The following is a 16,995-nucleotide window of genomic DNA, read 5'->3' as shown; positions in this document are numbered from 1 at the left end:
TAAAAAAGCCAATGCAATTCTGGGCTGCATCAATAGGAGTATAGCATCTAGATCAAGGGAAGTAATAGTGCCACTGTATTCTGCTCTGGTCAGACCTCACCTGGAGTACTGTGTCCAGTTCTGGGCACCACAGTTCAAGAAGGACACTGACAAACTGGAACGTGTCCAGAGGAGGGCAACCAAAATGGTCAAAGGCCTGGAAACGATGCCTTATGAGGAACGGCTAAGGGAGCTGGGCATGTTTAGCCTGGAGAAGAGGAGGTTAAGGGGTGATATGATAGCCATGTTCAAATATATAAAAGGATGTCACATAGAGGAGGGAGAAAGGTTGTTTTCTGCTGCTCCAGAGAAGCGGACACGGAGCAATGGATCCAAACTACAAGAAAGAAGATTCCACCTAAACATTAGGAAGAACTTCCTGACAGTAAGAGCTGTTCGACAGTGGAATTTGCTGCCAAGGAGTGTGGTGGAGTCTCCTTCTTTGGAGGTCTTTAAGCAGAGGCTTGACAACCATATGTCAGGAGTGCTCTGATGGTGTTTCCTGCTTGGCAGGGGGTTGGACTCAATGGCCCTTGTGGTCTATTCCAACTCTATGATTCTATGGGAAAACATAATTTATTATCTCTCTCACACACACCCCACTCAAGGATTTGTTATTGGCAGAAGAGCTTCTTCTGTCAGTCTCTAAGAATCTGAGGCTACCCTCCTCACTCCCTCCCCCCCTTTTTGGAGGGGGCACAAGTCTGAAGCCTTCATGGTTTCAGTCAAGTCACAATATCCCTGGCCTATTGACAACCTCGCTTCTGAGACTGGTGTGGAATTCATCTTAGGTAAAGGGACCCCTGACCATTAGGTCCAGTCATGGCCGACTCTGGGGTTGCGGCGCTCATCTCGCTTTACTGGCCGAGGGAGCCGGTGTACAGCTTCCGGGTCATGTGGCCAGCATGACTAAGCCGCTTCTGGCGAACCAGAGCAGCGCACGGAAACTCCGTTTACTTTCCCGCTGGAGCGGTTCCTATTTATCTACTTGCACTTTGACGTGCTTTCGAACTGCTAGTGGGCAGGAGCAGCGACTGAGCAACGGGAGCTCACCCCGTCGCGGGGATTCGAACCGCCGACCTTCTGATCGGCAAGTCCTAGGCTCTGTGGTTTAACCCACAGCGCCACCCGCATCCCAGAGTTCATCTTAAATGATTATTAATTTCAGTCAGCTCAGTCTGACATGTTGCATTGTTTCTATTTAGTTGCATGAGGTGTCTATATCCCACGTGAATAATGTGATCATTTAATGCGTCCCTCCCTCAAATCGTAATCTTGGGTAATGAGGACCAATAGAATACAGTGGTACCTCGGGTTAAGTACTTAATTCGTTCCGGAGGTCCGTACTTAACCTGAAACTGTTCTTAACCTGAAGCACCACTTTAGCTAATGGGGCCTCCCGCTGCCACCGCACCACCGGAACACAATTTCTGTTCTCATCCTGAGGTAAAGTTCTTAACCTGAAGCACTATTTCTGGGTTAGCGGAGTATGTAACCTGAAGCGTATGTAACCTGAGGTACCACTGTAGTTGCCAAAATGGGGCAAACGGGGTGAGGGAAGAGGGAGTTAACAACATGTTCAGAGGAGCCTTCAGCTTTGCAGAAGGACAGAAAATATTTTTTTAAAAAAACCAACAGCATCTGATGTCCGGGCCTGCCGGTAGCTACAGAATAGTGGTCATTTTAAAAGAAAAATGGGTGTGTTATGTTCTGCTGGAGCCTAACAGCATATAGCAAAAAGGGAAAAAGGGAGACCCACCTGGCAGATCCCTGAACAAAAGCATTCCTTCCAGAAAGTGAAGGTGCATGGCAACATTTTGTGGCTGGGCCCGTTTGTTACGTTTTTCGGATCCTGCCGCCCTATTGATGTTCACAGTGCAACTGCCAAGTGTTTCAACATGCATAGGCCGGATGAATCGCAGGAATGTGACGTGTAACAGGGGCAGCGGAGGGGCCATTCTCATGCAGGCAGTCCTCTGCTGGCTGCCAATGCTCTTTCGCGTAAGCACACCGAACGGCTTTCTCGCTGCAAGCGCTGTGCTCGGGAGATGCTGGCCTTTGCCCTTTGTGCACTGATGGCAAATTGCTTATGTGTTCTTCCCATGGGATAGAACAGGGGTAGGCAACCTGAGGCCTGGGGCCCGGATGCGGCCCAATCGCCTTCTCAGTCCGGCCTGCGGACGCTCCAGGAATCAGCCTGTCTTTACATGAGTAGAATGTGTCCTTTTATTTAAGATGCAACTCTGGGTTATTTGTGGGGCATAGGAATGCGTTCATTTTTCCCCTTCAAAATATAGTCCGGCCCCCCATACGGTCTGAGGGACGGTGAACCAGCCCACGGCTGAAAAAGCTTGCTGACCCCTGGGATAGAATAAACGTTCTGAGCGCAGTTTTTGCTGTAAGAAAAGCATCCTGTGCAAAGCAGCCTCTTGAGGTTCCGTGCGCTTGTTCTGACTGCCTCCCCCTCTTTGCCTGTCTCTCTTTCCAGGGTATTTGACGGTGTCGAAAGTTGTTGCGATCTCTCACTATGCCGGGACAATGCTGCTCTTGCTGGCGGGGATCGCCTGCCTCAGAGGTGAGCGTTTCCTGGAGTCTGAAGGCTCTTGGCAGATCCCCCTGCCCAATACCTCCAGACTACAAAGTCACATCATTCCTGGCTAGGGGCAATGCACGCTGGGGCTGACGGGAGCTGGGGGTTGTAGTCATCTATGTTTTACTCAGAGCAAAGCCATTGATAGACCCAAGTTAGACATGTTCATTAATTTCTGCAGGTCTACTCCAAGTAGGACCAGCATTGACTGGAGCCCAACAATGTCTTGGAAACCTTATCCGCTGAGTCAAGAGCCACCGTTACCTTCTTTGGATTTTGGTGGCATGAAATTGTCCGATTCATATTTTTTATGTAGGGCCATCAATGCATTTAAGCTCACAACATGCTTGGGGGAGGGGAAGCAACCTAGAAGCTATCACACCACAATTATAAAATGAGTAAAACAGAAAGAAAACAGCAGATTAAACAAAGTAAGCCTGATGGTTTGCGTCCAGCTAATAGGCAAAAGCAGGCTGGCTGAAATCAATGGACTTTAGTTGGTCGCCACTGGTTTCAGCGAGTCTGCTTCAGATTTTGACTTACTTGGATTCAACCCACCTTGGCAGGGTAGCACAAGGAATAAAGTCACGTCTGTGCCCCAAGGAGCTTCCAAACAACACTTCGAGCAGGAGAACGGCCAGTGGGCGAGAACGACAGCAATAATATTTGTGATATCAAGGGGTTAAACAAAAGGCTTCATAGAAGAGAGAGCTTTTGAGGAGGGGTGGGAAGAAAGTGAGTGGGGAGGTGGTGCTTTGTGGGTGCTGAAGCAGAAGAGGCAGCCAGATGCTGTAGGGCAGGGGTGTCAAACTCAAATTCATCGGGGGCCGCATCAGCAGTTTGGTCACCCTCAAAGGGCCGGTTCGAGTTCGAGTGTCTTGAAAGCCCATGACACCTTTAACAGCTGGATTAAGTAATGCAGAGCTTCTGGCTCATGGAACACTACACCTTGATTTCATTTGAATACATATATGAATATAAAAATTGTTTCCTGTTTGGCTTGGTGTTTAAGTTACACAAGATGTGCAGGTTTTAATTTTTCTCATTCCCCAAATTTTAATCAAGCATTTGTTTGGATTTTTTCCCCTTTGCTACCTACCCTAAACCTTTGAGGAGGGTGGGAACTGATGGCCGGACCCTGTAATAACATTGAGGAAAAAATTGCATGAAATAAACCAATTCCTTATCAGCTTCTTTTTCCATATATAAACCAATATAAACCAATTCCTTATCAGCTTTTTTCCCATATATAAACCAATTCCTTATCAGCTTTTTTTCGATATATAAATTTTTGCAACACGCACCCTGCGGAAGCCGCGCCTGACGTTATTTACGTATCGAATTTGCTTTTGAATCGCGAGTCCCCAGAGGCAGAGGATGCTGTTCATTGGGCAGTGCGGAAACGCGCCTAAAGAAATAAATAAAGAAAAGCAAAGCAAAAGCACGCTGCCCCGAGTATTCACAGGGCGCGCTCCTGAAACACAAGCGTGCTCTCAGTCTCCCTCTCTCCAACACGCGCGAAGCCGGCTCTGCCCTTCTTCGCGTTCCACCTCGCGCAGGCGCGCTGCGCTCCCGCCGGAACTTATTTCACCCCGGCGAGCCCAAAAAGAAGTTGAGAGCAGCAGCGGCAGCCTCCCATATCCAACCCCGCCCTTCCCGTGTTAAATAAGTCTCGGCTAGGTAGCTGGAGGAGGGGGAGGTCTGCGCCTGCGCAGAAGGGACCCGAGGCGCCCTGCGCGCGCGCCGCAGCCCAAGCTTCCCTCACAGATATATATAGACCAGGCTACACGGGCCACATGACGAGGTCTCGCGGGCCGGATTCGGCCCGCGGGCCTTGTGTCTGACACCCGTGCTGTAGGGCTTCAGTCCTTGAAAGCTTTTCCTCCTCTTCTCAGGCATCGGTCGCTGGACAAACCCCCAGTATATCCAGTTCATCACCATCCTAGAGGATGCACACCGGTATGGCACTCCTGAGCACAAGGTAAGAGTGGCAGTGATTGACAGGCCCCATCCTGATTGTCTCCCAATGCCCTCCCATCATCTCCTGACTACCCTCTGGGAGCTGCAATCCCAACATCTAGGAGGCCGCAGGTTCCCCATTCCTGATCTGTTTAGACTTACTCCTCGCCAGCGGCAGCCACCCCCTCCTCCTGATCCTGAATCTTCCCAGAAGCAGGAGGACAGTATAGATTTGGAACAGTGCCTTGCAGAGGGGCGTAGTTCAGAAGGCAGAAGCTGGGAAATACTGGATGGGGAATAGCTTGGAGAAGAAACACTGGAAGAAAGAGGCTTAACAGATTCACTGTCTCTGGAAAGCATCCATCCGCTTTTCCCAAGGTTAAGGAGAGCTGAGAAAGTGGCAGAACGGAAAGCACAGAGGGTACGGACTCAGGTTACAAGACATAGGAGTGGTGTAGATTAATAGGGACGGAAGGGGAGTAAGCCTTAATTGGGAGCGCCGCCGTTCTAGAGAGATGCGTTCTGTGTCTCTCGCTGTGATTATTAAAGATTCTAACTGGTACAAAGACTCCTTTTCCTTTGTTCTGCTTATCTGTGGCCAAGGGGGAGGAAGCTGATTTCCAGAAGCCTGACACATGCTTCTCAATTGATCCCGGGAAAGGTTGGTTGATCCCGGGGAAAATATTGAGCGTCAGCTGAAATAGGCGAAAGGTTTGCCTCCTTCCCAGCCTGTGTCTGAAAGGCTATTGAGCCAGAAGCTTTGTTGACCCATTGATTCAGCATCTACATCGGTGATTTTTCTCACGCTTTCTCCGCATTGCAGAAGAAACTCGCCAGTTACAACTTTGACTTCCGGAGCTGGCCTGTGGATTTCCGGTGGGATGAAGCTACGAGTCGGTGAGTGGGTTGGGAGGAAACAGGAGTCTGGCCTCCTAGTCTCTTCTCCACTCTCCATATTCCTTACCCATGAAGGCAGCTCTCGCTTAGGAAAAGCCGGTGTTTCCTGCTATAGGCTTCCCTTATATAGTTAATCATGTTATGCTTCGGTAGATGTGAATGTGCATAAAGGTCCAGCAATGTCCACAATCCTAGGATTGTAGAGTTGGAAGAGATCCTGAGGATCATCTGTTCCAACCCCCTACACTGCAGGAATATGCAGCCATCCCATGCAGGGATCAAACCTGCAACCATGGCGTTATCAGCACCACGCTCTAACCCACTGAGCTATCCAGGATCTCCAGACATCCCCAGCATTAGCTGGGCATTTGCATGCTAGCCAATGCATGACGTCTCCAAGTGATGTGGAAAGAGCATTCATTGGTTGAGACATTTCATACATTTCTGGTTGCTGTGCACATTCTTCCTTGGAGACTTTGCACATTCACCGGCAAATGTATGTAAATTCCAGCGCGTCATTTTTGCACATTACCTAGTTGGGGTAATGTGCAAAAATTAGAAGGGACGCGGGTGGCGCTGTGGGTTAAACCACAGAGCCTAGGACTTGCTGATCAGAAGGTCGGCGGTTCGAATCCCCGCGATGGGGTGAGCTCCCGTTGCTCGGTCCCTGCTCCTGCCCACTAGCAGTTCGAAAGAACGTCAAAGTGCAAGTAGATAAATAGGTACCGCTCCGGTGGGAAGGTAAACGGCGTTTCCGTGCGCTGCTCTGGTTCGCCAGAAGCGGCTTAGTCATGCTGGCCACATGACCCGGAAGCTGTACGCCGGCTCCCTCGGCCAGTAAAGCAAGATGCGCGCCGCAACCCCAGGGTCGGCCACGACTGGACCTAATGGTCAGGGGTCCCTTCATCTTTTAGTTGGGGTACGTAGCTGCCTATTTACCTCCCAGATGTGCATATGTTCTCTGCTAACCTGTTGCCCTCCAGATGTTTGGGGCATGGAGCTGACGGGTCTTGTAGCTCCCAGAGCACCTGAAGGGCGCCAGAGAAAAGTCGGGGTAGTCACTTCCAACTCCCTCCTGCAGGTCAGATTCCCGAAACGTTCCCCTGTTGCGGTCAGAACCAAAGCACCGGAGTGCTGTCAACGGCTTTCTCCACGCCCTGAAGAAGCTGCCCTGCCAGATTGCCAGGTAAACCTCCTTTTTCGCTCTTTGCCCTTTTGCAAAGTATAGCTCAGAAGCATGAGCCCCTGCCTGCTGATGCCCACAGTTATCAGCGTTTGGCCTCTGACATGCCAGGAGCCCAACTTGAATGTGCTCTAAAGACTGGCTGTCTCATATCCTACTCAGGGTAGGGTTTTCATAGTTAACCAGGGTCTCTGTTTTCAATTCATAGAGTCCTTTCTACAGGTCAGTTATATTCGCTGTGAGACATTGTTGTCATAGACATGGTGAGGTTGGTGGGGAGAAAGAAGGCGGGTAACGATCCTTATTTTCCTTAGTATATGTGCAGAGTTATTGTGTCGGTGTCATGAGGGTAGGTTCTTTGAGGTGTTCTCAAAGTAAAGGAAGGATTGAACTCTGATTAATAAGAATACACACAGAGGCTTGAACCAGCAAGACTCTGGGAAGGGTGCGTATAATAATCTGTCTCTCTACCCCTCAGCCCAGGTCATTTTATTCACAAAAGAACTTTTTACAGAGTGTTCGTAAGAACAAATCAGATTTCTTCTGAGCATTTCAACAAACCCCACGTGGGGACAAAGTTAAACTACAAACACTAGTTAGGCATGCATACTTTTGGGTAAATGAATGAAAACCACAAAGGCGTGCATTCAGGAACCCCGGAGGTCATAAACAATCAATACACATGATAAGAAAGATGGCCAGGAGGACAGCGATCATTATCACCTTCATGTGAGACCTGTTTCCTGGCCCTAAGATTAACATCCTGGGATTAACATATCAGAAAAGCTACAGCAAAGAAACTGCCCACCCAGAACGCCTGTCTGTCTCAGTGTGTACGTGACTTGTGAAGAAAGAGAAATGGAACAGGGATGCAGAGGTGTGGATTGATCAAGAATCATATCAAAATAGTTTAAACCCAGTCAACGCAATGCTTTCATTGCTGACACAGATGGCTTACTCTATATTTGTTATAATTCCTCATAGCAATCCCACCTGATCACTATAGTTCTTCATTTGTCTGCTTGTTTGTTTTTGTCGTGGGTGCAAGAAGTTGAAGAGCCCAGAGCATGGTTGACTGGGGGTGCAATGAGCCCCAAACTTTCCACTGAGTTATCCATCCATGGTTGGAGACTCCCTTAGTGCAAAGCTCAGCATGGCGGATGCATGCTTTGGAGACACCGATCCCTTATTTCTCCTTTCCTTTTCCTTTTTCCTTGACAGCTTCATAGTGGCTCACACCTTTGGACGACGCATGCTGTACCCAGGCTCCGTGTATCTGCTGCAGAAGGCCCTCATGCCCATGTTGCTCCAAGGGCAGGCCCGGCTGGTGGAGGAAGTGAGTGCCAGCTAGCTGAGAAGCTGTGATCAGTTTCTCCGTAGCCGCACCGGGATTAAATTTACGGCATGTAATGCCTTAAGAGAAAATATTATGAAAATGATATACAGGTGGTACATGACCCCAGTCAAGCTTGCAAAAATCTACCATTTGCCCGATAATAAATGTTGGAAATGTAAGGAAAATGAAGGTACATTCTTTCACCTTTGGTGGACGTGCCCCAGGATTAAGGCTTTCTGGGAAATGATATATAATGAATTGAAAAAGGTATTTAAATATACCTTCTTGAAGAAACCAGAGGCCTTTCTCCTGGGCATAGTCGGCCAATTGGTGGCAAAGAAGGATAGAATTTTCTTTATGTATGCTACAACAGCAGCAAGAATACTCATCGCAAAGTATTGGAAGACGCAAGATCTACCCACTCTGGAAGAATGGCAGATGAAATTGATTGACTGTATGGGATTGGCAGAAATGACGAGCAGAATCCGTGACCAGGGAGAAGAGTCGGCAGAAGAAGATTGGAAAAAATTTAAGGACTATTTACAGAAATATTGTAAAATTAAGGAATGTTGATGGTGTTGGATTGAAATTGAGTGGTTTCTAGCTGTAAGGTTATAAATGAATATAGATGGGGGGAAAGGGTTTGAAAAATAAGGTAATAATATAAGCTGTAATGCTTTAAATGAAGGATTTGCTGAACAAATAATCTTAATTGGAATACGAGGAGGAGAAGTATGGGGAGGTCTGAGAAATTTGTTATGGAAAAATACGTTTTATGAACTATATGCCTTTTTAAATGTTTTTGTTTGTTCTGTTTTTGTTTGTTTGTTTAAAAAATTGGAAAAATTTTTCTCCGTAGCCAGACGACACGGAAGTGCTGCTTCCAAGCTTTGTTTCTCACCTGGGAAGCTAAGAGGCTTAAATCCCAACCGTGCTCTGTCCCTCTTGTATGTTGCAGTGCAACGGGAAGCGAGCGAAACTGGCGGCTTGCGATGGAAATGAAATCGACACCATGTTCATGGACCGCAGAGAGACCTCTGAGCCCCAAGGCAGGAAACTGGTGAGTTGACACCCAAGGACCAGCGCCTAAGATCTTGTTCATTCATCCAGTGCTGTGCAGGGGCAAGAGATGAAGGAAAGCGATGATAATAATAATAATAATATAATACTTAATAATTTATTTATACCCCGCCCATCTGGCCACTCTGGGCGGCTCCCAACAGAATATTAAAAACACAATAAAACATTAAAAGCTTCCCTAAACAGGGCTGCCTTCAGATGTCTTCTAAAAGTCTGATACAGTGGTACCTCGGGTTACATACACTTCAGGTTACATACACTTCAGGTTACAGACTCCGCTTACCCAGAAATCGTTAGAGGGGGATTTTCCACTGGTGGCTGCTGACAGAGGCTCTGACTCCATGAGACAGGTGTAAAACCAAATTAAATAAAGGTTTTATTTCAAAACAACAAACAGCAAAGCTTCTGGGTGTTTTCCCTACAGGCAGGGTTCAAACTGCAGCTTTTCTCCTTTTGTAGCCATGGCCAGCTGCAACCAATTAGCCCAGAGCTCACAAAAACTGTTCTTAAAGGTATAAACATGTTTCTGTTCAGAATGATTCCCAACAGAAATATTACCTCGGGTTAAGAACTTTGCTTCAGGATGAGAACAGAAACCGTGCATCGGCACAGCAGCAGTAGGCCTCATTAACTAAAGTGGTGCTTCAGGTTAAGAACAGTTTCAGGTTAAGAACGGACCTCCAGACCAAATTAAGTACTTAACCCAAGGTACCACTGTAGTTATTTCCTTGACATCTGGTGGGAGGGTGTTCCACAGGGCGGGCGCCACCACCGAGAAGGCCCTCTGCCTGGTTCCCTGTAACCTCACTTCTCACAGTGAGGAAACCGCCAGTAGGCCCTCGGAGCTGGACCTCAGTGTCCGGGCTGAACAATGGGGGGTGCAGACGTTCCTCCAGATTTGGCTTGCTGCAAGGTACATCTCCTGCTGGCTTCAAACGTAATAGCTTCCCTCTCTCCCTTTTTCTCTGCAGGTTATTTGCTGTGAAGGAAATGCGGGCTTTTATGAAGTTGGCTGCCTCTCCACCCCGCTGGATGGTATGATTCAAGTCTCTCTTTTTCCCCACCAAAAAACAAAGCAAAACTGTTAGGGTTAGAATGGAAGATTCTCCTGGAACTTTGCATTGTGCTGTTTGAGAGAGGGAAGCACATTTGGGCGCAACCGTTCTAGTTCCATTTTTCCAGCTTGGACAGAGTTGCTCAGTCAAGACGTTCTGATTCCCAGAACCTGATGCAGGAATTTTTGACTGTGGTGCTGGGGACTTGTGAATTGCCTTTTGCTGCCTCTTCAGATATTTCTGCGACTGAACCAGAAAGCAGGTGACTTTATCATCTGTGCAACTCTCCACTAATACGTGCCCTTCCCTGGGATGCAGAGATATGCTCGGCACTGATACGTTCAAATCTTGCTGGGGAGAAAAAACCAATCTTTCCTTCTTCTGCTCCCCAAATGCTGTACTTCAGTTGCTGTTCCACTTGATAAAATGAATGGCAATTCCTTGTTTATTGCAACTTGGAAGTGGCGCTGCACGAACAGGCTAACAAGTGAAAATGTCCTTCGACCAAAGAAGCAGAGGCAACATTATGTGAAGCTCGTGGGGACCTGCTTAGGGCAGAACCTCCAAGCCCTTGTTCATGAGATACCGTATTTTCCGCTCTATAGGACGCACTTTTTCCCCTTCAAAAATGAAGGGGAAATGTGTGTGCGTCCTATGGAGCGAAGAAGCCATAGCCCCGCAACCCTCTGCCGGCTGGAGAGGTGACGCGCGGCTATGGCAGGAGCCTCTATAGCCGCGCGTCACCTCTCCAACCGGGAGAGCGCACGCGGGGCTAAAGAAGCCCTCCGCGACCCTCTCCCAGCTGGAGAGGTGACGGGCGGCTGTGGCAGGAGCCTCTCGGCTGCGCGCCTTTCCGCTTCTCCCCGACCTGCTCTTTGGGGCTGGTGGTGGGCTTCCCCCCGCCAGCCCCAAGGAGCAGGTCAAAAGGAACCTGGAGAGGAGAGGGGTCGATGCGCACCGACCCCTCTCCAGGCTTCCGAGGTAGCCACCTGAAGGCGACTGAACGCACCTTAAACGGCAACTTGTTTTAGAGGGGAAAAACAAAAGGGGAAAATTCTCCCCCTCTCTGCGCAACGCCTCCTGCCGCTTCGCTGAAGGGGCGCTGGGCAGAGGGGGGGAGATTTTTTTTTTCTTGTTTCCCCCCCTCTAAAACAAGGTGCGTCCTATTGTCCGGTGCGTCCTATGGTACGAAAAATACGGTACATTCCTCATTAACCAGGCCTTTGGCTGATTAACATCCGATGCCCTTTTAGAATGTGTTGTGGAATAGGGGAGGATTATGGGGTTGTCTTTATTTTTAAAATGTATATTGTGATTTTATGTTGTGGATCACCCTGAGATCTACAGGTATAGGGCAATATACATATCGTATCATCATCATGCCAGTCACCCATGACAGCACCTCTCCCCACTTGCGATTTCCAGCAACCAATGTTTAGAGGCGCACTGCCTCTTGACGGTCAAGTTAAAACGCAGCCATCGTGCCCAGTGACAGCCTTACCTCCTATGAATTCACCCTCTCTCTTTCTCTTTTAGCTGGATTCTCAGTGCTGGGATGGAATCACCCCGGATTTGCAGGCAGCACGGTGAGTTACGTCAAGATTTTATTATTTTTATTTTTTAAAATCATTTTTTAAATTTTTCCAATAAAAACAGTCTATTAACATATCCATATAATCATAATCCAATTAAAAACAATAAACTAAAAAAAAACCAAATTACAGTCCAAATTATTAATTATTACAGTGGTACCTCGGGTTACAGTCGCTTCAGGTTACATATGCTTCAGGTTACAGACTCCGCTAACCCAGAAATAGTACTTCAGGTTAAGAACTTTGCTTCAGGATGAGAACAGAAATCGTGACCCGGCGGTGCAGCAGCAGCAGGAGGCCCCATTAACTAAAGTGGTGCTTCAGGTTAAGAACAGTTTCAGGTTAAGTACGGACCTCCAGCACGAATTAAGTACTTAACCCGAGGTACCACTGTAATTTGTTCTGGGCTTCCCATAGCCTGGACCTCTGTAGTATATCTCCAGTATCTTCGTTCCTGCCTTCTTCTTCTTGTTCTCATTTTTTTCCATATGCGATTCTCAATCATGTCAGAAATCATATATCCTTTCCTCCATCGAGTACAGCTTTGTTTGTGTATATATATTTTTTCAGCTGTCTGTTTACCAGTGCAGCTTTTCCTGATTCCATTCCAATCTTCCAATCCAGGCTGTTGTCCAAGTCTAATTGTTAAATTATTGAGCATACTGTTTGCAATTATTGAGCATACTGTTTGCAAGTTACGTCGAGATTTTAAATTGGGTTACTTTTAGGGCATCCAGTGAATGTTGTCCGGATAAATCCAATTTAGATGGACCCATTTGGAATCGGGCACAGGGGTGGTGGGTGCCTGCCTGCCTCCAGTGGTGAGGAAGATGTGCCCTTCCATTTAGACATTTCCTCAAGTCACTCAGAATTCTGGATATCGAGGCTTCTCTCTTCCTGCTCTCTGCTCTCTGCTTTGCACTGTCTCCCTTAATAAAAGAGAGAGCAGCACAGCAATTGGTCTTTCCACAAGGAAGGGTAGGTCCTACCATCCAGGTTGCGGGGTTAGAATGCCATTCCGTTTAGCACTGGATCGGTGTTGAAGATTCTCGCACAAAAAATCCCAAACCCATGCCTGGAGCATCATATCCTTATGCAGCAATGCAAAATTGACAGAACGGTAGCTTTCTTCCTGAACAGAATTGCAGATGCTTCTGAACAAATAGCAATGACTCCTATTTCAAGTGGGCTTGTCGTATGATCATAGAATTGTAGAGTTGGAAGGGACCCCAGCGGTCATCTAGCCCAACCCGCTGCAATTCAGGGCTCATCGTAACTGCGTGCAAATTGTTTCCATGTATTGAAGCTGCCTCTTCCGTCCTAAAGTCTCTCATTCCCCACATGGCTCAAACAGAACTGTGGCACTCAAATCGGAAGCGTAACACTCAAAAAGGAGCATGTTCAGCTTCCGAAAAAACTTCACAAACCGGAACACTTACTTCCGTGTTTGCAGTGTTTGGGTTCCAAGTTGTTTGAGTACCAAGGCGTTTGAGAACCAAGGTACAACTGTACCATCCTCCTGTTCTCAGAAAGGTTCAGGAGAAGGGGGAGGCGGTCCCCACCATTTCTCCTCAGCCCAGACCTGACAGGACCCTTCTCAAGGGGCAAGCAAACAATTGGAATCATTCGTTTATCCATTGTTATCTGAAGCATTTGTACCCTGCTCTTCGGCTGAGATGGTTCCTGGAACAGCTTACAAAGATCGCTTAGCTAGACAGCCCCTGCTTTCAGGCTCATAGTATCTAAAAGACATGACACAAAAGGAATAGGGAAGGAGGAAGAATTGGAAAAGGAGGTTTGCCTGAAGGATAAAATAAAATACAGTGGTACCTCGGGTTAAGTACTTAATTCTTTCCGGAGTTCCGGTCTTAACCTGAAACTGTTCTTAACCTGAAGCAGCACTTTAGCTAATGGGGCCTCCCGCTGCTGCCGCATGATTTCTGTTCTCATCCTGAGGTAAAGTTCTTAACCTGAGGTACTGTTTCTGGGTCTGCGGAGTCTGTAACCTGAAGCATCTGTGACCCAAGGTACCACTGTAAAAGCAAGAGGAAGCAGAGAGGAAAGGAAAGCTCTCCTTGATTAGGCACACGACATCATCCCAGTTCTCCCAAGAGTCTTAACTCCCAGCCTCTCCTTGCACTGACCATTTCCCTCTCCTGCCTCAGGGAGTGCCGCTGCCTCAGAATGAAGCCAACGCCATGGATGTAGTGATGCAGTACGCCATCCACCGCTTGGGCTTCTTCCCTGAGGACATCATCCTCTATGCCTGGTCCATTGGGGGCTTTACAGGTAAGAAGCGCTGCTAGCCAGAGCTGTGATGCATAGATACCGCCGTGATAGGCAGGGGGAAAGGGATTAGCCAGAGATGGGCTGGAACAGGCAGGAGAACGACAGCATGCAATTTGTCCCTGGATTCCTGGGAATATGTGCAGGGCCTTGTGAAGGAAACCCTTCTTGAAGGCCTAATTATAATAATTTATTATTTATACCCGCCCATCTGGCTGGGTTTCCCCAGCCACTCTAGGTGGCTCCCAACAGAATTAAAAGCAAAATAAAACATCAAATATTAAAAGCTCCCCTAAGCAGGGCTGCCTTCAGATGTCTTCTAAAAGTCTGGTAGTTGTTTTTCTCTTTGACATCTGATGGGAGGGCATTACAGGGAGGGCGCCACCACCGAGAAGGCCCTCTGCCTGGTTCCCTGTAACCTCACTTTTCTTAGCAAAGGAACCACCAGAAGGCCCTCAGAGGTGGACCTCAGTGTCCGAGCTGGACAATGGGGGTGAAGACGCTCCTTCAGATATACTGGGCCGAGGCCGTTTAGGGCTTTAAAGGTCAGCACCAACACTTTGAATTGTGCTCGGAAACGTACTGAGAGCCAATGTAGGTCTTTCAGGACTGGTGTTAAATGGTCTCGGTGGCCACATGATGTCATCTCCCTGGAATTGGGCGAGGGGGGTATTTGTGCCCAGAGATGGGAAGTCCATATAGCACCTGTCCTTTCCCCCACAAGTTGACACAATGTACGGTCTGCCAGTAAGTTCTCCTTCTATAAGCCGGTGCAAACAAGGCATGTCCATGCCTTCAAGAAACCTTGCTAACGGTTCTGATGCTTCTAGCCATAAACAAGAGCGGGGAGTTGGAATAATATTATCAGGTTTGGGAGCAGGAAACCGCAGCCTTAGGATGGGAAGGAGTCAAAACTTGGTGATAGTCAAACAGGGGAGCGGAGTGGCATCGAGGCTCCGTCCAGCGCACATTTGAGTCCTCCGATAACTCCTCTGTCTCTCTCTCTCTCTTCTCTCCTCCAACCCAACAGCCACTTGGGCCGCCATGTCGTACCCGGACGTCAGTGCCCTTATTCTGGACGCCTCCTTTGATGACCTCGTTCCTCTTGCCCTCAAGGTCATGCCGGAAAGCTGGAGTAAGGGGAAGCAAACAGAAAATGCACATCTTTTTTTTCTATGCTCAAATGGTTTCAGACCCTTTTATTTGTTTTGTTTTGAAATAAAATCCACCCCACCACAGAGAGTTAATATGCAATATTTCTCACTGCGGCGCTTTCCGCCTCTCCCCCCCCCCCAAGTGCTCAAACCATTCAGCACCCTAGCAGTAACCCTCGGAAGCCCCTCTCTGGTACACATTTTGGGGGGTCGTGCTGAGATTTCAGTGGCTGCTTGTCAGTAAGTACGTTTCCTGTGATGAGATTTGAAGCAGGAACTCCCATGCTTACAACCACTTTACTAGTTCTCCGTTCACTAGCAAGCCATCCTGGGTGTCTCCTTCTCCCCTCCATAATTTGGGCTCAGGGGACCCTTCGCCTTGATTTTTGTTCTAAGTCACGATCATATCTCTCTTCCCCCCGCCCCAAATGTTCTTTGGCATGATACCTTCTTGCCAGGCTAGGGATAAAGTGTTTCTCCCTTGGCCACCTATAATAAATAATAATAATAATAATAAATTTTTATTTCTACCCCGCCCTTCCTGGTTCAAAAACCAGGCTCAGGGCGGCTAACAACAAATTTAAAACACTTTAAAACACTTAACTTTAAAACAACTAAGCTCTCGTCTTCTCTATTTTAGCCATACCTTTGTACAATATATCACTGTGCCCCACCAAGATCCCCGATCCTGGACAGGCATTCGTATGAACCAAATGTCTTAGTTCACACTTCCCTTTCCATTTCCTTGTAGTTTAAACCCCCCAAGGGTGTGTGGTATTTGTGGTTTCTGCTATGGCTGCCGAGTGTTTCCCCAAAGAGTAAGGGGAGGGTGTTCTAGAGAGAATTCCCCCCCCCCATTCAAAGGGGCCTTGCGATGTTTACAAAATGTACACTTTAAGCAGATATTTACTAGGGCACGGGAACTGTGTGCAGGCAGCGAATGTCAGCCCAGAATCCTGAAATTCTAAAAAGCTATGGGTACAGTCCTCTAGATGTGCACTTTAGGGGTAAACCCCATAGATTTCAAAGAGACACAGCGCTGTCTTACACGCTCTGACAAATAAACAGTCTATCCTGGCACTGTTTGTTCCAGCACACAGCAAATCTATAAGATTTTCCCCGCCTGCTTACCCAGAGATCCTTTTAAGTGGAGATGCCAAGGCCTGTACATGAAGCCATTCACATGCAAACCCTGTTCTCTTATCGGTGGGTTATGATCCCTTTCCTTTAATGCCACATCAATATCATAGAACTGTAGAGTTGGAAGGGAACCCGAGGGTCATCTAGTCCAACCCCTTGCGATGCAGGAATCTCAACTCAAGCATCCATGACGGATGGCCACCCAACCTCTGCTTAAAAACCTCCAAGGAAGGAGAATCCACCACCTCCCAAGGGAGTCCATTCTTCACCACTCTTGGCTGTGAAACCGCTTGATCCCCTTGTTGCCCTTTAATGAGAGATATATCCTAGGTGACAAGTCTACCCAAACAGGCTTAGGTGATCTATTTATTATTAATTAATGAATATTAATGATTAAATTTGTATGCCGCCCTATACCCACAGGTCTCGGGGGAGTTCACAACATAAAACCAAAATACAGTCGTACCTTGGTTCTTGAATTTAATCCATTAAAAGAGTCCGTTTGACTCCCGGAACAGTTCGAAAACCAAGGCGTGGCTTCCGATTGGCTGCAGGAGCTTCCTGCACACAATCAGAAACTGCACGCCGGATGTTCGGCTTTCGAAAATCATACGGAAACCGGAACACTCACTTCTGGTTTTTGATCGTCCGGGAGCCGAAACGTACGAGTTTCGAGGCATTCAG

At 47.7% G+C, this 16,995-nt stretch overlaps 1 protein-coding gene across 1 annotated transcript in view; it reads left to right on the top strand.

The window, feature by feature from the left end:
- ABHD16A (abhydrolase domain containing 16A, phospholipase) overlaps nt 1-16,995 on the top strand; it is a 38,423-nt gene that overhangs the window by 10,625 nt on the left and 10,803 nt on the right. The window contains exons 4-13 of the mRNA XM_053379206.1: nt 2,528-2,614; nt 4,525-4,610; nt 5,412-5,485; nt 6,567-6,671; nt 7,890-8,004; nt 8,963-9,064; nt 10,056-10,119; nt 11,676-11,725; nt 13,897-14,020; nt 15,048-15,152. Of these exons, the coding sequence (XP_053235181.1) occupies nt 2,528-2,614; nt 4,525-4,610; nt 5,412-5,485; nt 6,567-6,671; nt 7,890-8,004; nt 8,963-9,064; nt 10,056-10,119; nt 11,676-11,725; nt 13,897-14,020; nt 15,048-15,152 (912 nt within the window). The remainder of the gene's footprint in view (nt 1-2,527; nt 2,615-4,524; nt 4,611-5,411; nt 5,486-6,566; nt 6,672-7,889; nt 8,005-8,962; nt 9,065-10,055; nt 10,120-11,675; nt 11,726-13,896; nt 14,021-15,047; nt 15,153-16,995) is intronic.

Source organism: Podarcis raffonei, chromosome 2 (assembly GCF_027172205.1).
Source record: "Podarcis raffonei isolate rPodRaf1 chromosome 2, rPodRaf1.pri, whole genome shotgun sequence".
In the NCBI taxonomy this organism is placed as follows: Eukaryota; Metazoa; Chordata; class Lepidosauria; order Squamata; family Lacertidae; genus Podarcis; species Podarcis raffonei.
This window is presented reverse-complemented; position numbering and strand designations above follow the sequence as displayed.